The following is a 22,205-nucleotide window of genomic DNA, read 5'->3' on the forward strand; positions in this document are numbered from 1 at the left end:
AGACGTTGTAGCTTGTGGGATCTCCTGCCAGTCCTGCCTCTTTGACAACCAGGAGAGACTTTTCTCCAGGGAGACCAAAGGGAACGAAGAGGTCAGCATCTTCCTTACTTTGAGAGAAGCTTTCCCTTCCGTCCTGAGCCCTCTCTCCACAAGAAAAAAGGAAGAAAGGTGGAAGGGAAGGGAAGAAAAGTGGGGATGTGGTTAAATGAAAAACTCAAGTCGCTTCACTTCTCTGCCTGGCTCTCAGTGTGCTAGGCTTTAATATCAGGGCAATTTTACAATATCCCTCCCAGCCTGAGATCTTACGAAAGACTCTAACATAGCTTATTAAATCACAAAAGTGGGCTCGCTAGGCCATTTTGGGAACAGGTGTGAAAAAAATGTCTTGAGGGCAGTGTGTGTATTTTTCTCCCTTTCTCTCAAAAAGGTCCTGGAAGTGAGGGAAACAACCCTCAACCCAGGCTAGCAGAGTATTTAAAGTAGGAAGAACACCATCCACCATCAGGCTGGAATACCGCTGCCTATGAACCAAACATTCTACTCCACAGCTGATAAGGGCCTAGGACTACACCAGTCACTTTGATGGAATACAGGGGGACTTTTGTAATTGTCCCAATTATCTTGTATCCCTTAAAAAAGAAACTACTTGAATCTGTAATGTGAAACTGATCTCTAAACAACACTGTTCTAAGTGCCAAGGAATTGAAACAAGTTCTAAATGTAGATATAGACATGTATATGTTATGTATCACATAAAGCATTTTATTTCCCATATTTCTCCTTGGCTTAGGGCAGGAAAGCAGGAAGCAGGGAATTTTTACCTTTTATTCTCTTACAATAATAATCCAACTCACTGTAACATTTTAAATTAAGAATAATCAAATTAAGTATCTTGGCCTTAAATTTTCAAGTTCAAAGAACGAAAAGTACGCCAGGGCAAAATCTTATTTTCAACAAATATTTTCAGAAACACATTCACATGATGTCTTTATAGAGAATTAACACGTAGCTTCAGAAATTTTCTTATTTTTCTGACAATTGGAAAAGGTAGACTCCCTAAGCCCCAGACTAAGGACAGCCAGGGTGGGAAAGTGGAGGAAGAAGAAAATGATACCGAATTTCTGCAACACAATGTTATGTGTCAAGGGTACCTCAATAAAAAAGATCTGAAAGAAATGCTCTAGTGGTTTAAGGAAGGCAGCTCTTCTAAATAGATTTTACGTGTTTAAATGCGCAATCCTGATACACTTTTGAGTCCCTAGCCCACAATTGCTTCCACACCTCACACCTCTCCATCCAAAGTACCATATTCTCTGTAACAGAACCTCTAGGTGTTTCTCTTGCGGGAGTCCTCAGCTTAAAGTCACTAATTGCACTGTTGAACTACTAGCCCCTGGAAAGGACAAGAATGCCTTCTGGGTCTTTCAGAGCCCGTCTCATAAGCCCAGGGGAAAGAGGTTCATTTTACAGACTGTGTATTTGCGGTGGGGGAGAAGGTGGTGGGTATATAGTTTAGAATTGAGATAGCAAGTTTTCTCAGGAAAAGAAATAGAAAAGAAAGCAATACTGAAATGACAGTGGAACTGAAAATGGCATGTTTCCCAGTCTGCTGTCTGTAATTCTGACAGGAATATTAACCCGAAGGGCTCTTTCCCTGCTAGCTACTGAACTGTGATGGGGGAGTTCATAAAGAATTCAGAGGCCTTCAAAATAGGAGTGGATAATGTTGGGCTGTCCCACCAAAATAACTTTGAAATTGGTGGTTAATATGTCTGCAAACAGTTTGGGTTTGTTTCATTGGTTGTTTCCTCTTTTTTTTTTTTGGCAGATTTCAGGTGGATGAGAAGAACCAGGGTAAGTGAGTGAAACCTTGGAGGGGAGACTTTTTGACATTATATTTTCTGGAGATCTTCCTGTTTCCTTTTCCTTGGTTCTAAGTTGCTCTGGGGATTTTAGCTTTCTTTTCTTTTTGCCCAGCCCTCTTATTTTTCATCTTTAACCCTTTGTCTTTCATACTAGGATTGCTGTTTCAGACGTGGGATGTTAAAGTGTTGGAAAGGACAGGGAGAAAGAAAGAAAAAACACAGGGGAGAGTCAAAAAATATATTACCCTAAGTTTGCTATTTGATGTTTCTCACCATTTTCGGGCTATCAGATGATCAGGATGTAAAATAATTTTTTCCTGGGGACCCAAGAGGTGATGAGAACACTTCTTTCTCTGTTAATTGTAAAGGGACTTTGAAATACTCAAGTCCAGCAGTCTCTTTCCCACACAGTTCACTTGTGCTGAGGGGAACATAATCCCTATTTTCCCTTTACTCCAAGCCTAGTGTCTTCTATAAATGGTAAAGGTTGTTAAATAAACAGTATAGCTAAAAGTTGAGGAATTTGGAAAATGGTTACTGGCTAATGTTTTTGCCAACCTCCACTGAAAGTGATGGCGGTTACAAAATGATGTCTCACTGATAAGTTCGGAGCTTCGGTGAAGAAAACGGTTCATGGGGGGACAACTGGCTTATTCTACAGCATATGGCAGTGGCTTTAAGGAGTTAATTCTGTTTATTCAAGTCAAAGGAAAAACAAAATCCAACTAGCTTCTTGTTAAGTCGCTAAGAGTCTCCTCGGGATCAAATGCACACGCAGGTGTTACACGCATGGTAAATTCTGTTGAGTCTTAAAAGGGGTTAATTATTTATCTCTGATTGTTTTGGTCCCAACAAAGTTACACACTTTCCTGCACAAGTACGACTTGCCCTGGGGATTCTAGACGAATAGGTAGAGACAGTGGCTAGCGCGCATCTGAGATGCGAAACCGGTTGTCTGTGAAGCCCCCAAAGAAAAGAATCTCCCGACCCCGGCGTGGGGCCCGTGGCCTGAAGATCAGAAGCTGCCTAGAGCAGGGAAAGGCGGCCACCCTCTCAAGCCTCCCGCAGGCAGGGGACGGAGGGACAGACAAGATGCGCGGCGGCCCGCTCCTGCCCTAGGCGGACAGTCGGGCAGCCCGACTTACCAAGTGGTTTGATGGTGTTCTCGGCGGCTTCCTTCTCCTTAGAGCCGCCGCTCGACATGAGCGCGGCGATGGAGAAGGCGTTGGCCCGGGAGGAGAGCTGTGGCTTGGGCGACGCCGTGAACTCCATGGCCCCCAGTGTGCGGTCCTGGCCACGCACGGGGCCTGCCGAACAGCCGTCCAGCTTCCCCAAGGGAGACAAAAACCAACACAGAGCGCAAAGTTTCCAATTGCAATCTCAGCGGAGTGGGAACTCCAGATGAGTCAGCCCCAACCGGACAAGAGCTCCCCACTGGCCTCTGTCCCTCACTGTAAAGCCCTCCAGCCGCAGAGACTTCCCATTAGCCGGAGAGGACAGGAGAGGACCAGCCTCGGGCTCCACCGGGTGCGCGAACCCTGGGGCGCTCCGCAGGACCACAGGCTGCGCCCCCGGAAGCTGGAGACGAGCATCGGGCGCGCAAAACCCGGGGGTCTCGCGGCACCCCTGTGCGTCCCTCCTCCGTCCACGCGCTGGGGACAGCCGGAGCGGCCCAAGCTGCAGGAAGGAGGCTACGGGTGGAACTCCGCAGCGAGGGGGCGGACGCCGGACAGCACCGGCGCCGGCGTGCGGAGCACAGCGCGGCGCGGAGGACACTGCACCCGGGCGCTCGCAGCCCTGCGCCTTAATTTGCTGGCGGCAGCTATCCCAGCGGCCCGCAGCCAGTCAGCGCCTCACCACGTCACCGCTTCCTGATTCCGCCGCCGGGGGCGGGGCAGCGGGCTGGGCAGGGAGGGCGCGCCCCGGGCGCTGTGCCCGCTCGGCCTCGCGCAGCAGCCAGCCGCGAACCTGGCACCCGTTCGGAAAAAGTGCCACCACCGAGCTGCCGCGGACTCGCCTAGCCTGGTTTCGAAGTCCCAGGGCGGGAGGGACTTGCGCGCAGTTGGGAGGGGGTATTTTTGAAGCGGCTAGGACGCGGGATCCCGAGAGTGGCCCAGTGCGGGAACCTAGACCAGAAGTAGCCTGGGGGAGTTCCTGCTTCTTCCGTTCTTTTTCTTGAGCGTGCTCAAAGTTCCAAAAGAAAGTTGGGAAGCTTTAAGTAGAGCGGAAACCCGCGCCACAGAGCCACCACGTACGGGCCAGGTCCTATTCTCTCTGGGCAGTTCCCAGGGCTGGGTGCCCTCACTCGTTGGGCTCCAAAATCTGTCTGCTTGACAGTGGGACTGGAGATACACAGCCCTGCAAAAGATATGCTGAGAGAGGGATGGGGACATTTAGCAAAGGCTGCTGCTCTCAGAACCACGGCTCCCGCTGCACACCAGTGCGCCACTTACGCGCTGTTCCTGTTCCCGTAAGGGACTCTGGGGAGTGGAACCTCCACCCAAGGGAAGGTGCGGGGCCGGCGCGGGGGCCCGGGCGTGCACCCTGCGGGGACCGGGCGACACGCAGTGGGAGAGTGAGAAATCTACAGTGCTTGAACTTGGTAGACAGGGAATCTGCCTTCGCAAACTGGGCTGCGACCAAGGACTTCCCACGGCCTTATGGGGGTCGTCCTGTTGGCCTTGTTCAGCTTGAATAACTCAAATTCTCCGAATTCGCAGGGTAATCCGCTTCACTAGGAGCCGTGTAAACTCAGGCTGACACACACACTCAAGCTGTACATGTAAATATTTGCGCTCCTTTCCAGCCAGCCGGTCTGGCGATTAGGAGCCTCTTGGTGGGTCTTACAATTTTAAAGAAAAAGAAAACATCTTCCATTTCCCACCAACCTTTTTCTCCCTTCACTGCACCCGCTGCCGTCCTGAAATAAACTTACAGTGGAAAAAAAGTCAAAGGTTGAGCACTTTTATGAAATGATGACATCTGGGGGAGTCGTGATTTAAGCCACTCTTGCCAACGTGTATCAATAGTTTCTAACATGGTGCTGCATGCAGGTGGTAAGAAACGCATTCTGATATCCGTCTTCATGTACAAAGTGTATTTGTGCAGATATTTGGGGAAATTCGTAAAATCATAGGTTTTATTGCTGGAAGGGGTTTGCACCGTGAGTAGCGTATCTCCACTTGCTTTTGAGAGGGAAACACCAGGTCTGGCATGGAGGGGACCATCTCGTTTCCAGTCTGCCCAGCCGGCTAGAGGCAGACCTATGCGCAGGACCCGCACTCCGGACCCCCGGTTTGGTCACACCCTGGCCCTGCAGCTGTGTCCGGGCTGTTCAGGGGAGATCGATCCTAGAGCTAACGCCAGCTGAGAGCAAAAGGCTCTCGGATGAAACCTCAGTGAGAATAGAGGCTAAGCCACCGGGTGTGCCTAAGGATCAGTTTTCACTTTTAAGGCTTTAGTCTTTGACTGTTTTGAACAACCCAGACCTTTCGTGGTTGCTGTTGAAGGCCACTTCGCCCCCCAGCATATATCCCATCTCAGTGCACCAGTGACATTTCCCTCTTAAACGTAAGGAGCAAAGGGGTTCCTTCCCTGTCTCAGAAGGGAAGATTTCTGACGAGAGGGTTTTTCTTTGTTTTTAACTTTTTATTGGCGCAGGGGGTGATGTCATGGTCAGTCTAGAACTTATTATATGCTTCAAATGGGTGGCAAAGATCTTGTTGGCTACGTTTGGTTTTCAAACACTTATTTTGGAATTATACCTCAATTTTTAAAAGTTGCCATTACTTTTCTACACAGAGGAAACCCTGTTTCTTTTCTTAATTATCCTAATGGTTTAGAATGGAATTTTAATAAATTTAATAAATTCCATGACAGGGCCTTTTTTTTTTTTAAACTGGCCCAGCGAGGGGAAAGCTGACTTGCCTCCAATCAGCTTCCACTTTTTTTTTTTTTCTCAATTGCCACGGCCACGCCGAAGCCCAGTTCTGGGTCTCTCGTGGGCAGGGAACTCCGACTAGTCCTCGTATTAAACGTAAAACAAAAAGCCAAGAAGGCCAAGTGAGCGCGCGGGAGACAGCGGGCAAACCTGAGGAGCTGAAAAGGCCACTTTAAACAAACCCGGGCGCGAGAGGTGGGCCGTTTGGGGATCCCTAACAAGCGATGCATCTTGATGGTGTTGAAACCGTGGCAGTAAAATGTATACTACAACATAATTATCGGGGGTGGGGGGGGATGCTGTCCCTTCTCTTAGATTTATTGCCTTTGCAAATCAATATGGTGCTATAAAAACGGAGAACCGGTGCTTGGCAGAGAGACGCTATCAAAGGGTGATTTAAAGCCATCCCGAAGCGGAGAGCGCTGAAGTTCTGAGGTCCCTTCAAAACCTCAGTGTTAGAGCGGGTTAACAGGTAAAGACGCCGAAGGGGGTGGAACAAAGCAATATGTTAATTCGGAACCTTTCTCTCCAGGCCCTGCTCAGGCCGACGACAGGCGGGCGGAAGCTGCTTTGGGATACTGGAACGTGCAATCGGACCTGGAGAAGGCTTTGAATCTTGACTTTAGCCTTTGCTAGCCCTGAGACTTTGTGGAGGTGTTGTTTAAGCCTCTCGAAGCCTCAGTTTCACCGTCTTCATTAAAACAGGGCCAATAATGTATTCCTACCTGGAAGATGGCCCCGTGGATTAATGAGATAATCTGTGTAAAGCTCCTAAACCACAGCTAACCTTAACAGTAACACCAAAGCACGTAAAACATAAGTACAGAATTTTGTTATGTCTAAATTTTGAACTACAACTTCGCGATCTTAGAGATGTATCTATCTCATAGTCTCGCCGAGTTAACTGTATAGATAGTTGGAATGTGCACAGGGGAGAGGAGTCACATGGTGATAATGGACCATTCCTTACATCCCGTTAAACTTTGGAGCCTGAGAATGAAACGTTTTGATTATACGTCTGAGTTTGGTTCTACGGAGTTTGGAGAACTGGAAGATGTCTCTTCGTGCACGCCACCCTTTCAAATTCTCATTTGTCGTCTCCGGAACTCAAAAGTTAGTGGTCCAAGAAAACAGCCTAGGAAGTAATCAGATTCTCGCTTTTTGGCCAACGGTCCCTCGCGTAACGAATGCTAGCGCAGAACCCTCCGCGGACCGCAGCAGGGACCGGTTCCCGGCTGGTCTTGGTCACCTGCCGCCAACACCAGGAGCGAGAGCTGAGCGAGGGCTGTGGGACCGGGTGCCAGACCGAGAGCGCCGCCGTGCACCCGAGGGTGACAGCGGGAGAGAAGGTGAGAAAGGAGACGTGCTTCTGAGCACCCGGGCAGAGCTACTCGCGGACTTGGCCCCAAATCCCCGTTCCCATGCTCCTTTCCGCTCTCTCTGCTTTAAAATGCTTCAAAAGCGACAGTAATGGTGCCTTTGGATTCCTAAACTCGGTTTGCCGAACAGAAAAGTCCCAAAGCAGCGTAGGGAGGGCGGCCGCAGCCGCTCGGGAGGCCCCTGAAGCACCTCCCCGGGGAGAGAGCAGCGCGCGTCCCCGCGCAGGGTAGGGAGCGCGCGGCGAGGCCTCGGATTTTGACCGCCGGGCTGCAGGGGTGCGAGCCTGAGCCTTTCCCGGGGCCACCGCACAAACGCACACCCCGGTGGGGTTAAGTTTTCCTGAACCCGAGTGATCCCCCTGAAGCGCCCCCTAGCCCGGGCCGCAAGCCTCCACGCTTTCGGGCCCACCCGGAGGCCCCTGGGCCTGGCGCTCGAGGCGCATTTGCCCAGCTCAGGCTTTACGGGCAAGGCTCCTCGAGGGGTGCGGCCGGAGGTTGTCATCTGACGGTCCCGGGTGGTGTGCGTGCGTGCGCTTTTGGCCCGGGACTGCACACTTGAGACCGGCTGTGATACTAAGGAAAGAGATATTTTGCGGGCCTAGGGAGGGCCGCACCCATTTTCAGGGCCCGTGTCCTCAGGTGGTGAAGGGAAAGGTCCTTTGGGGCCGGGGCCCGCCGTACTGCGACGTTACCCAGCCAGGCCCGGGCTAGCGGAGGCCTGCAGCGGTGGGTGCCCCCCGCTCTTGCGCTCCGCAGGCCTCCCCCACCCCGGTTTCCACTAAGCGGCTCCCCTCGCCGGGGGCCAGAGGTCAGGCGTGGGGCCTCAGAGACTCCTCACAGGATGCTCCCCTGGGGCCGCGGCCCTCCGGCTCCTTCCCGAGACCACTCGCTTCCCAGGTCTTCCCTCGTGAGCTCGCGACTGCAGGGGAAAGGCCCTTGGCGCCCCTCAGGCCTCCCCCTGACCAGAGAAGAACCCGTGAGCCACAGTTGGGTGCAAAACCCGCAAGGTGATCCTAAGAACAGCATAGAAAGATTTCTCCTGACGCCGCGGGGGCGAGGCATCCAGACCCACTCTCCCCCCCGCCCCTTCACCCTCCTTTCTCTCCCTCCACGCGCGCCCCCGCCTTCCTCCGCCAATGCTGTTCCTGTGCGGTCACGGTGTTCCCTCTCCCAACCGCCTGGCTGAAGACCGATCCTGTCTCTATTTAAAACTAAGATATTTCGTGCATCGTGAATTTTTGCATGAATTTTGACTTCTTAAATTACTGCATTAAAATATTGTTTCTCGATTACTGATACTTTTGTCGACACTTAAATTTGGGGCGTTCACCCTAGTCCCAGCTTTGTCAAGAAGGTTAAGAATTTGAGCCAAGTTACACTGATGTAAGCGGTACAACGGGGATTCCGAGGCAAATCTCTAGCTGGAAAAGCGTCGCTCCTGCCATTACGGTACACTCCGGACTGATTAAGCGGAAACTCCCAGCAGCAGGAGAAAAGCGGACAGAGGACGGTCCCCTGCTTCAGGATGAAGGTCCTGTTGGCCTGGTGCCCACGTCTGCCCAGGCGGACCCATGGGCCCTGCGGGGACAGCCAGACAGGTGGCTCGAAGGCGCGCTTCCAGAGCTTAGGCTTCTTAGGTGTTTAAAAAACATACCCAAACCTAAATGAGACAACTTCCGCAGAAGAGCAACTACAGCTTGCCAGCGCCCTTCCTCTGGCAAAGTAGCGTCAGTTTTGGAGATGTCACCAAATTAAACTTAAAGCAATTGCCACATTTCAGACGATCCAGCCTTCCAGCAACCAACCGCTCCCTGTCCCTTCTGGTGATTGCTGGAGCACTTCCTGTCTTCCCTCTTCAGGAACCAGAGCTAGCTGTTTGGTGACAGTCTATCTGCTCTTTTTTCAGGAGGTTTGGGAGACCGAGGTGGGGAAGACACAGACAGGAAGTAGTCCTCCAATGTCTCCGCTGCCAGCTCCCACTACAAGTTACCCCAGAAGCCATTGATTAAACTCATCTTATTCCTTATGGAGGGCAAAAGACACCCAGTAAGATCTGCGTTCCTATTCCCATGTGAGCATGCTTCAGAAGACTTGAAGCATATATTATGTAAGGGAGCAAAGATGTATGCATCTAACACAAGATAAAGAATGCAGAGTGTTTGTTCATTCATCCCATATTACCTGGTACTTACTCTGGACTGGGTACTGTGCTAGGTTCCAGGAATTGACCAGTGATTAGAACCCTAATTCCTTCCTCATGCAGTCTGGTGGGAGACACCAATAAGAAGCATATAAAAACCAGAAGAAATAGAAATTGTGATGAAGACTTGAGGCAGCAAGGAGCAGAGATAGCTAATCCAATCTATCTGTAGGCATTCATTCATTCTGGACCAGGCACAGCTTATTGGGGTGAGGTTAGTGTTGGACAGTTTGCATACCATCCCTGTCCCTCCAGGTTTCAAAGTCCAGCTAGAGATGTGTTTAAAAAAAGCACCAACATGAAGAATATACATTACATTCTCGTCAACACTGAGCTCATAAAATAAAGGGGCATATGGCTTAATGTTAATAAAATAAGGCAGAATAAATAACTTTAATAAAAGTCCTGGCAGAAGAAAAGTGTTGAGGTCTGACATTAGAAACACTGCTTTGGAGCAAGCCATGCTGAATCCTTTTCCACATTTTAAAGATATAGTTCCTGATGGGAACATCTACATGGAGAGTTTTTGCAAGGATTAAATGGTATAATGTCCATGTGAGGGCAAAGGACTTCATAGGCATTACTATTTGCCATCTCTGGAACTTGGGAAAAGCCTCCTCTTCAATTTAGGGATGATGGAAATCAACTCTGATCAGGAAGAGTGTTCAAGAGCCCCAGTTTCCACCCTGCACACAACGAATGTAAGAAACAGCTTTCTCGCGGGGTTCTGTAGAGGCTCTACGTCTCACGCAGGAGTCCTATGGTGGAACAGAAACCCATATGCCGCCTGCCAGGTGGAAAGCATCCCTTCAGATGCTCGGACACTCAGCCTCTCTGCTGTGAACACCCTCACTAGAAAGGCTGGAGGCCCACCGTTGGCCTCTCCGCTGCAGTCTTCCGTTAACTCACCTAGTTTGAAGGCGTTTTGCATTCAAATCCTGGAAGCTAGTCTTTCAGTGCATTACAAAGAGCTTCTATCGTGAATTTGATATGTGCCATGCTTCTCAAGAAACCTATAATGTTGACACCATCAGTCGGGTAGCATAATCGTGTGCGTTTTAAAGTTGCAGAAAATGAGTCCAGGAAGGCTAACTCACTTGTTCAAGGGCACACGGATAGTTTCATGGTGGAGCAGTAGACGACCCTGGGCTGTGTGACCCAATCGCTCCTCAATCTTAACCTCCATCGCATATCGAATTCTATCACTAACTTGGTTGGTTTCCGGTTCTGGAAGCAGAGGCAGTTCCGAGGGGAGGGCTCAATTTTCCTGGTCTATTTGTAAATAGCACCCCCGGGGCCCGGGAACACGTGCAAGTCTTTGTTGTCCGCCAGACGCGACGAGGAACTTTGTTCCTCCAAACAAGGGCAGATGTGACTGGCGTGACCACCGTCCACCCTCGAGGCGCGCAGAGCGGAAGGCAGGCCAAGTAAAGGTCTTTCGGCGTCGCACGTGGACCTCGGGACCAGACGGCCTTTGTAATTTTCTTTTTCTGGGGGCAATTACCGAGTAATCTGTAGGTTCCGCGGAGACTGCAGAGTCGGCGGCTGGGTGGCGGTGGGCGGGGTGGCCGGGGTAGAGATGGAGGCGTGGCCGGCTGGGAGATCACGCACCACTTGGCTGGAGACTGTGCAGGCTTACCGCCCTCATACCCCAACTTTTGGAGGTAGACTGCCAACTTTTGGAGGTTCGAAGCCAGGTTTGTCATTTGCCGGCTGTGTGAGCTGGGCTGTCTGAATTGTCCTTAGTGGGAGAGGTTCGCACAGAGCCAGGCGTTGGCTGAGCTCACTGGGAGCAGCGACCCCACTGAGGGTGATGTGATGGCAGGAAGCGGGTACTTTCTGCAGCGGAGCAGCGCGGACGCGCGCGGGGCGAAGGGGCCAGCGAGGCGCACTCCCGCTTCTCGAGTCTGGGATGTCCTGGTTTTCTTCCTTCAACCCACCCCACCCTTTGTGACGGTCATCAGTCCCATACCTCCGCTAGGAGAGGCCAAGGCACGTCAGAGTAAAGGGGACAACGTACGCCCGGTGTTAATTAGTGAGTTCCACCACTTGGGGACTCTGGAAGTGGACTCTAACTCCTAAAGAATCCTCCCAGGGCGACGCCGTCGGGTCCCTGTGAACGGCTGACCCAGACCCACTTCGGCTCTCGCGGCGCTCGGGCCGTTGTCCCACACACGCGCTTCCCAGCCAGGACCCGAGGCCAGGGACTGCGCCCTCCGCTCGGACCGCCGCGGTTCCGGGGACTGGGACACAGACGTCCCCGTTAGAGCCCCGCCACTGCGGGTCCCCGCTTAGTCTGCGCGGTGGCGGTGACGGTGGCGCTGGCGGCGGCGGGGGCCTTCCCTTGGCTGCCCCGCCATTTAATCAGGGCTATTATCAGACCCGGCTTGCAGGATGGCGCCGGCGGAGCTTTACCCCCATTAGCGCAGGGCGGGGTGGGGGCTGGGCCCCCAGATCGCCGCCGGTCGGGCCGCCGCTGCGGGGGTTCTGGGGCGCTTAGAGCGAGGCCGAGGCGCGGGGTCTGGCAGCGGCTTGGGCGGTCTCTCCCCAGCCCTTCTCAGGCTGACGGGTTTTATTCCCCAGCTCCCAGCTCGACCCTTACTAGCTCTGACGTTGGGGCAAATCGCTGCACTTCCCTGAACCTCGGTTTCTCTTCTGTGAAATAGGTTCGGAAAGCTACTTCGCCCAAGGTAGTCGCGAAAATTAGCTGTCCGGAGATGAACTAAGATGATGCGTCTCAAGTGTTATGTGGACGACGTGGCACGCACAAATCGTCACTGCTGTTATGACACTAGAAATAGGTCTGCCTTTTTAAAAAGCCTACCCCCCCCCCTTTTTTTCTTCATTAAAAAGGAACGGAAGCGGGGCGCCTGGGTGGCCCAGCGATCGAGTCAGACTTTCTTGATTTTGGCTCGGGTCATGATCCCAGCCTGGTAGGATCGAGCCCCGCGTGGGTCTCCGCGCTGCGCGTGGCGCCTGCTTGGGATTCTCTCTGTTTCTCTCTCTCTCTCTCTCTCTCTCTGCCTTTCCCCCCCTGCTATCTCCCTATAAATAAATAAATAAATAAATAAATAAATAAATAAATAAATAAATATTTTTTAAAAATTTTAGTGTTTATTTTTGAGAGACAGCCACAGAGAGAGATCGAGCATGTGCGGGGGGGGGGGGGAGAGGAGGCAGAGAGAGAGGACACAGAATCTGAAGCAGGCTCCGGGCTCTGAGCTGTCAGCACAGGCCCCCGACGCGGGGTTCGAAACTGTGAGATCATGACCTGAGCCGAAGTCTGACGCCTAACCGACTGAGCCACCTCGGCGCCCCCAAATAAACAAAAATTTTAAAAAGGAGAGGAAGAGAGGAAGTGAGGTTGAATGTTTCAAAGAAGTCCAAGATTGCTTACCGATTTGCTGATTTTATTCACGCCTAACTGGTGTTCCAGGTTCATCTCTGCCACTGGCTAACCTGTGTGACTTTGGGCATTCCGCTTGCTGTCTCTGTGCCTCCTTTGCCTTAGCTATGAAATGGAAGAAACACTAGCACTTGCACTGCGGCACTGTTCCGCACATTAATGAAGGATGCATACAGAATGCTGAGCAGAGTAGGCTCTCCTCAAGCACAGGTCATTTATTTGTTATTAGCAAAATGATTTTGCAAACCACAGTCGTCCTTCCTTCTTTCCTTCCGTATTCCCTGCCTTCCTTTCTGTCTCTCTCTTTTCCTCTCTCTTTCTTAAACTAAATCTCTCTACAAACAGGCAACTCAACTCACGTTCAGAGCTGAACGTCAGGCTGGAAATGCGAGGGAAAGGGAGTGTGAATCACTCAACAGTGCCTTCTAGCCTCCAGTTTCCTCTTTGCATTCCCATCACAATGCCCTATTGACACTGTCCATTTAAGATAAAAGGCAGACAGCAAAATCAGGCACTATTATTTTCAGATGGCTGCTAGAAAAATTAGCACTTGGGAGCAAACCCAGTATTGTCAAGGGTAGTTTCTAATCAGTAAAGTGTAATTAGCAAAGCGAGACTAATTATTAAAGTGACCTTCTAAGTAGTGAATGTTTATAAATGGTTCTTAAGTGGGATGTGTTTGGGCACACAGCCCAATCCTTAAGGACTGTGCTCCACTTCAGCCAGCGCTGGCCCCAGCTCTCCTGCTTCCCCCAAAGCCTAGTCTTGCGTTTGGATTGACTTTTTCCGTCTGGCTTGTAAACACATGGCTCATAATAACGGTTAAGTTATTTCAAGTGCTTGTATGTGCCTGGCAATATCCTAAGCACCTTACCTGTATTATCTCATTTGAAACTCCCCATTTTACAGATGAGGAAACTAAGAGAAGTTATGTAACTTACTATATAAATCACACTGCCCATAGGTGGTGATAGGTTTGAATTCTTGTCTGCTTTTCTCCAAGGCTCCTATGTCACCATCTCCCAGTACTTTTAGTCTCTACTCTTCTACAATTCTAAAAACGCTTCAAAGAGGATAGGAACTCAATGAGTCTGGAGGAAAACAAACAGCAAACTCACGGTGTTTGCTGCTTCTAAGGAGGCACCCAGGGGTAGAGGCTACAATACCTGGTAGGAGTCTGAGGGCCTCTACTCCTCAGGATGACTTCTTGTCAGTCTCTTCTCCTTTGAGCCACAATTACTCTTTTATTAAAAATGATTGCATGCTTCTTATACTGTCTTGTACAACCGTTAGTTATATTGTATAACTAACATTTAGTGAGACCTAATATATGTCAAAGCCTGTGGGAGGTGCTTTGGGACACATCATGTCATTGTAAAATAAATTTCATGAATTTTATTTTGTAATAAATACTGTCTACTTCTCAGACTTTTGTGATGCTCTAATGAGCCAAGTTATTTGGAAGTATTAAAAAAATAAGAGTTTATTACAACAATTGTTTAAGCATTTTGAAAAAAAAAACCCATTTCTTTGGACACTGATATTTTGCAGTATGTGGTTCAAAGTCTACCTGCGTCCAAAGCACTTAAGATGTTTGTGTATTTCTTGGCTCCACCCAGAGTGACTGGACTTAGGGCCCCTAGTGCCTGTCTGGGGGAGGGAGGGGATGAATATGCTTCTGAACCAAGCGCTCCTAGAAGCTTCTGAACTTCTAGTCCTCTTCATAGCGCTCTAGTCCTCCTATTGGCCATATCTAGCTTTAGATTCAACCAGAGCAAAAGAGAAGCAAGGACTTCTCACCTCTTCTGAGAAGCCATCTGTGAATAACCAAAAAGTCCCACATCGAAACCTGTAACTTTTATAATTTCCCACCACTCTTAATCAGAAAGGGTGGGGGCGCCTGGGTGGTTCAGTCAGTTAAGCGTCCGACTTCGGCTCAGGTCATGATCTCGCGGTCCGTGAGTTCGAGCCCCTTGTCGGGCTCTGTGCTGACAGCTCAGAACCTGGAGCCTGTTTCAGATTCTGTGTCTCCCTCTCGCTGACCCTCCCCTGTTCATGCTCTGTCTCTCTCTGTCTCAAAAATAAATAAAACGTTAAAAAAAATCAGAAAGGGTGGCTTCTGGTTCTGACACATCTGTTGTTTTCTTTCAAAGGTGAATACTGGAAAAGCATGACTGACTGACTCTGTGCAACTTGCAAAAAAGAGAAGCCACCAGCAAGTCCCACCCCACCACACAGACACATCACAGACAGGGCATAGCTAGAGGTGAGGTCTTTAGCTGAGATTAGCACAGCAGGAACCAAGACATTTTAGAATGTTTGAAAAGACAAGCATAGTCCCTAAAGTCCCCCCTCTTTCCCTATTTATGGATGAGGAAATTGAAAATTGAAGCTGGGTCAAGAAGTGACGTGTCCAAAGCCATGCTGCTGGCCATATCTTTGGACCCAGGTTGCCTGACTTTGCATTAATGCTGACCCCTTTGACAGGAGCCCTCCTTAGGAGTAGGAAGGCCTTCTCATTATCTATCATTGGTTTCCTAATTTATGCCACTACATTCTCTGAGTCGTGGCCCACACATATTGGGCTTTTCGGTGGTGATCACAAAGACCACACAACTTCTCTAAATATTGCACCTGAATTCTGCAGTTACAGTTTGAGAAGGGAAGAAAATTTGGAGTCTTGCCCTTGACATCAAAGATTTGACTTCCAAAAGAGTTCCTTGCTGTCTGGGTTGCACAAGTCATCTCTGGATTTTAAGGTTGACCGACCTTCAGGATTGGTTTGCTCTTTGTTGGGGAAGGTGGGGAGAGGTCCGGATATACATATGACCAGATAGAATGCAAGTATTGGAAACAAAATTTTAAGTAAAGGGGGTTGAAGTCCTGTGTGTATCAATTAAGATCTTACGTTTCATATGTGGAATTTAAGAAACAAAACAGATGAACATAGGGGAAGGGAAGGAAAAATAAGATAAAAATAGAGAGGGAGACAAACCATAAGAGACTCTTAAATACAGGGAACAAACTAGGGTTACTGGAGGGGAGGTGGTTGGGGAGATGGGCTAAATGGGTGATGGGCATTAAGGAGGGCACATGTTGGGATGAGCACTGGGTGTTATACATAAGTGATGAATCACTGGGTTCTACTGCTGAAACCAATTCTATACTGTATGTTAACTAACTTGAATTTAAATAAACAAATTTAAAAAAGAGATTCTATGTTTCCAACAATGGGAAATCCTTATCAATCTAGTTTAACAATAAAGGGAACTTGTTACCCCCCCATGTGTACAGTTTAGATACAGCTTCTGATGAAGTATGATCCAAGGCTCACAGAAAATCTCCATCTCTCATCTCTGGCTTCCTGCTGTTAGTGCTATTTTTAGGCAAGCTTTCTCCTGGGGTCACAAGATGTCTATCAGCAGGTCTCATGGCTACGTTCTGATTTGTTTGCACCCATTAGGGTCTCTCTCTTTCAGTAGCACCTATAGGGAAATGAACCCAGGAAATGTCTTTGCATTCATTGGACCTGGTTTAGGATCATGTCCCTTGAATCATGATCAAAGGACGGGGTACCCTGATTGGCTTAACCAAATCAGGGGTCTAGCCCTGGAATCTGGGGATAGTGGAAGCCGTCTCAAACCATGTAACTGAGAGCAGCAAAGAGGTGAATTCATTAAGGAGAAGTGGGATTAGTATCCGTCACAGTAGAGCTTGGGAATCTTTGCTTGAGAAGATTTTTGTTCTTTTCAGGAAACCTGGATTCTGTTTCCCAAATGAAGCTTTGCAGAACACAGGTTGCTTCAGATGTTGCCTGTTTTTGTACATCCCAAGAACTAAGAATGGCTTTTACATTTTCAAATGGTTGTGGGAAAAAAAAACCCAAAAGAATAATAATATTTTGTGACATGTGGAAATGATATGAATTCAATTTCAGTGTCCACAAATAAAGTTTTATTGCTAGAGTTGGCAAACTTTTTCTGTAAAGGGCCAGATAGTAAACATTTAGGCTTGTAGGCCATATGGTCTCCATCACAATTATTCAACTCTGTCATTGTAACATAATAACAACCATAGGCAATATGTAAACATATGAATGTGGCTATGTTCTGATTAAAATTTTATTTATGAACACTGAAATTTGAACGTCACGTAATTTTTACATGTCACAAAATATTATTCTTCCTTTGATATTTTTTTTCAACCACTTAAAAATGTAAAGACCATGCTTGGCTGGCAGGCTGTGTAAAAACAGGTAACTGGCTAGATTTGGCACATTGGCCATAATTTGCAGACCCCTGTTTTATTGGCTGCTTTTGCAGTACAGCGACAGAGCAGAGTAGCTGTGACAGAGACCACATGGCCTACAAAGCCTAAAATATTTACTAGTTGGTCCTTTACAGAAAAAGTTTGCTGACCCTTAGTCTGGAATGGTACTTCTCAAGCTGTACTTTGCATACAAAGCACCTGGGGATCTTGTGGACATGCAGATTTTGATTCTGTAAGTCTGGCGAGTCCAGACATTCTGCATTTCAATACGTTCAGAGGTGGACCACATTTGGAGAATTTTTCAGTCATTCTTGGATATCCTGTATCAGAAACCTGAGAGGAAGTCCCCTCAGGCCTACCCCCACTTGTTGAATGAGAAGCTTCTTCGCTGGGGGATGGGAATCTGCATATTAAATAAGCAGATATTTAATCTGTGATTTTTTTTGAGAACCACTGATACAGATGCTTTAACAGAGATTCAATGACAAATTCATTGAGGGCTGGGTATTAACCAAACAATGGGCTTCAGGGCACAGGTGGGTGGCTTTTTGTCCAATGATGGATTAATACTATATTTTTTAAGTGTCATTAATTATCTAATTATTATAGCATAAGGATTATTTATTTGTTGGTTAATCTCCAGGGCGTTAACTCTCCTTACCATGTCTTGATTTCACATGAAGGCAGTGACTTAGGCATATTAATTGTTAGCAAAGCCCTTCCATTTTTCCCATTTCAGGATATGCATTTATGACCTGCAAGATCTATTAATGTTCAGATAGGTTTAAAGAGCAAGGATTGGGTTTTTATCTATTTTTCATGTAGTAGTAAGGCAAACTTTCTATAAAACCCCATTAAGCACTTTCTTTATTGACCTCTTTCCTTCTTCCCTCCCTTCTTTCCTTTCTTTGGTGTGTATCCATCATGAATTTTTTATTTTATTTCCAACTTTACTAACTTCTAAAGAATTAAACTTCCAAAACTATGCAGCTATTATATTAGTGGAGAAAGAAGAGAATAGAGAACTTTACTAGATGTGGGATTTGGGGTTTACAGAATGTGAATCAGACTCTGGTCCTAGACAGCAAGGAGCAGCCAACATAGGGGCCTTGAAGGATGAGACCGAGCAGCTGTGGAAATAGAACACTCTGGCCCCGTTAAACCGAATGGGGAATCAGCGTTGTGATATGTGATGTGTCAAACACACTGTTCATTTCATTTTTTTTTTTTAATTTTTTTTTCAACGTTTTTTATTTATTTTGGGAAAGAGAGAGACAGAGCATGAACGGGGGAGGGGCAGAGAGAGAGGGAGACACAGAATCGGAAACAGGCTCCAGGCTCCGAGCCATCAGCCCAGAGCCTGACGCGGGGCTCGAACTCACGCACCGCGAGATCGTGACCTGGCTGAAGTCGGACGCTTAACCGACTGCGCTACCCAGGCGCCCCTCAAACACACTGTTCAAACAGCGTTTATGACACTGTGTGGGTCACATGGATGGAAAAGCACTACTTGTTTTCTTCTGTTTCATACTTGTTAATGACTCAAAGCCAGCTTTATAATTCAATCTGCGCATGTGGTCATACAAGGCAGGCCTGTCAGTACTGTCTGCTTCTTAAAGGGGAGGGATAGGACAATGGGAAATGAGCACATGGGTGGAGGAGAACATTGCATTTAAAGGCTGCAGAGAAGCCTAGGGCATCTTGGGGAACTACTAATCCATTATTAACTTCAGTTTGGGTTGCTTCACATTGGATCCTGAGAGGTGTTTTTATTTTTATTTAAATTAGAATTTCTGAGGTGTCTGGGTGGCTCAGTCCATTGAGCATCTGACCTTGGCTCAGGTCACCATCTCACCGTTCATGAGTTCGAGCCCCCACATGGAGCCCTGCTGCTGTGAGCCTACTTCAGATCCTCTGTCCCCCTCTCTCTCTGCCCTTCCCCTGCTTACACATACTATCTCTCAAAAATAACTAAAACATTTAAAAAAAATCAGCAGAATTTCTTAGAAAAAGAGAAAATCAAGGGGATGAAAGTGAAAAATGATGATTTTTGGAAGGGCTCTCTTAAATGCTCTTAAATAGTTAAATTCTTATTTAACTAAGCCATGGTGGTGGAGAAAAGCAGTATTTTCCCACCAAAAAAAAAAATTAATAATAATAACAACCCCAAAACCCATACAACTAACTTGTCAGGGTTGGAGCCTGTGAGTACAGAGAACCCTCCCTTCCTGACTTGATGCTCACCTCGATGCGCAATGATTAGTCTCCTTGCCTAAAAGGCTACAGAGTAAAAGAAACCTGAAAATGAAAATCCCCTCAGACCTCTTAGAATAAATTATGTGGATTTGCTAAGTACACAGACTGTCCCTCTTAAGAGGGAGATAACCACTTTAACTATTGCTTTGGAAAAAGAATCCATAAGGCCAATTACGAGTCTTATTTGACGTTAGTGATTTTCCACCAGTAAAAATTACTACTGGGGGCCTACCCAAAGTGCTGCTTTAAAACAAAACCCAAATGAATTTGGAATTGGTTTACATTTCAAAGATAAAGTAGCAACGTGTAATAAAGAGCCTGCCAGACTAGAAGTCCGAAAACCGAATTCTCCCAACTCTTGAGTAACCTCAGCAGGCCAGCAAGGCTCAGACTTTTTCATCTATGAAAGGTAAAGAAAGATATCTACTTCACATTCCTCACAGTATTTTTCTTTCTTTCAGTTAATTGTGGTAAAGTTCACGGTACTTTTGTGAGGCACAAGTGAAATAAAGGATATAAAATTCCCCTGTGAAAATTATAAATCCTAACAAAAGGTATTTTGAGAGGTTGAGCTAGGTTTATTGAAACTAACACATTTACATGACCATTTTAACATTAAATCATGTTCCATTTTCCTCTTTTCCTGGCTAGCCTCAGCTTTCTGAGTAAAAATTAAATATAAAGTATCCAAAAGAGAAGGAAGCTAATCTTTCTTAATGACTGATCATAAGTCATTCTATGGTAGCCAGCCTTTAACATCCAGACAAGCTGCTATCAAATTCCCCACCTAGGGATGCAGTGTGAAATAATAAGTGTTTGGTTTTTTTAAGATGCTGTTTTGGGGTAATTTGTTATGCAGCAATAGATAACTGATACAGGTTCTAACAGGGAGAGAAAGAGGCAGAGATGTCAGGAGGACTTCTTTTTAACTTCAAGAACTTGGCCAAGAAAAAGAAAGCCTGTTGGGCACACATTCCCTTTCTCATTAGCTCAGCTTTGGTAAGGATTTGAAAGGCAAAATGTCCCTATATGGTAATTTAACCTAATGAAGTGTATTTCTGAGTTGATGTTGCCCTTGACAAATCATAGCACACAGTTGAGGCAACTGTGTAGCATAAGGAGAAGAGGAACCTCTGAGAAGCAACATGGTTTAGTCGGGCTCTTTCAGGAAAACAGCCCATGCTGGATGGCTCAGTAGAGGGAATTTAAGATGGGAACCCAGTCACAGAGATTGAGAGAGCTGAAAAGCCAAACAGAAAGTAGGGAGGCAACTCAGGTGAGCAACACTGAGAAGCTGCTATCGTCCCTGTGACTGGAGAAACCAGGGTCATGTGCCAGGGACTAGAACAATAAAAGCAACATGGCTAGAGAAGAAGCAGCTATTTCTGGAGTTGCTACCCTCAGTGGAAAGAAACTGGGATAAATGCTTTAGCTCTGCCCCCTCTGCTGGCCTTACTTATCTGCCAGTCCCACCATTGGCTAACCTTGGAAACCCTTGGAAATACACTTTGCTAGAGTCATCCCCTTGTGAAACAGAGCAGGGGAAGGGTGGGGAATGGATCTGAGAGCAAACAGTCCAAAAACGCAGTCCACCTTTTTTTGCTATTCAGTATCTGTTATCACATTCCTACCCATGTTTATTTCCCAAACAATAACAACTTCACGTGTCTATCATTCACATAGATGAAGACTCACCCTCCTATTATGGGGAGACACAAAGTTCCATCAGTCATGTCAAAGTCCATATCTACCCATTTCAAAATCTGGAATTGTCAGGTAATACAATTATCCCCTTTAGGATCAGATATGGCTCCCTAAGGTCTGGTAATCTATAAATAAAGAGCCACCAAATTCCCTACTCAAATAATAGAAGCAGAAGGCAGAAGGAAAAGAAATCACTGTGTGTCTGTACAGCTATATAATATTATATAGTATTATATTAATTACATTATAATTTTGTGAATATATAGAGCAATAAAACATGCATTGTTACTACAGACCTCATTCTGTAACTGGAAGCCATGTTAGTATTTATCACTTTCTTCATCTACCACCATTTCATGTTCTCTTTGACCTCAGCTGGCACCTCAGCTAGTCAGGGATTTTTTTTTTTCTTTTCCTTTTTTTTTTTTTTTGGTGGGAAGATCCAAAGTTTCACTCAAAGTTCCTGAGGTCTTAGTATTATTTATTATCCTTATTGAACTGTTGTAGCCTTCCATTAAACATATATAGAACAAATAAGAAGTGTCCCAGGGAATTTCAGTTCTAAAGAGTTCTCTATACCCCTATTATGTAGCAGCAACCCAACTTCTCCTTGGTAATTAGAATCTGCCTCTTCAACCAGCATCCTACCTCCTTCTTTTTCTGTTGGCTCAATGCCTTGAGCAGCATAGATTCAGAAGCAGATTAAGTAGAAACATTGTGTCTCCTAGTGGAAGCTTCATCCCATGGGAACCAAGGCTTCTAAATAATCATAGCCCAAGGTCTTGGGATCGGGAAGTGAATATTCTTCAAGAGGGTTATTAAGTGTAAAGGGGCCACTCCTACTTCCATTTCTTCATATGTTGACCTCTGTATTATGGAGGATTGGAGAAACAGCACCATATATTGATTGTGCTTCAGAGTATGTATTACATCCTTCAGGATAACATCTGTGGTAGACAGAATAATGCCACCCCTCCTCCCAAAGATGCCCATCTCTCAATCCCTGGAATATATGAATATGTTAGCCTACATAGCAAAGTAGAATTAACATTGTGGATGGAATTAAAGTTGCTACTAAGCTGATCTTAAATTAGGGAGAATATCCTGAACTATCCATGTGGGCCCAATAGGCCCAGGAATCCTTAAAAGTAGAAGAGAGCATGGAAGAGAATCAGAGGAGCAGATG

The 22,205-nt window shown here is 47.1% G+C and overlaps 1 protein-coding gene across 1 annotated transcript in view; it reads right to left on the minus strand.

The window, feature by feature from the left end:
• TBX20 (T-box transcription factor 20) overlaps positions 1–3,439 on the minus strand; it is a 58,711-nt gene extending 55,272 nt beyond the window's left edge. The window contains exon 1 of the mRNA XM_030308218.1: positions 3,011–3,439. Coding sequence (XP_030164078.1) covers positions 3,011–3,137 — 127 coding nt within the window. The 5' untranslated portion in view covers positions 3,138–3,439. The remainder of the gene's footprint in view (positions 1–3,010) is intronic.
• Positions 3,440–22,205: the final 18,766 nt, after the last annotated feature.

The sequence above is a fragment of the Lynx canadensis genome, chromosome A2 (assembly GCF_007474595.2).
Source record: "Lynx canadensis isolate LIC74 chromosome A2, mLynCan4.pri.v2, whole genome shotgun sequence".
Taxonomy (NCBI): Eukaryota; Metazoa; Chordata; class Mammalia; order Carnivora; family Felidae; genus Lynx; species Lynx canadensis.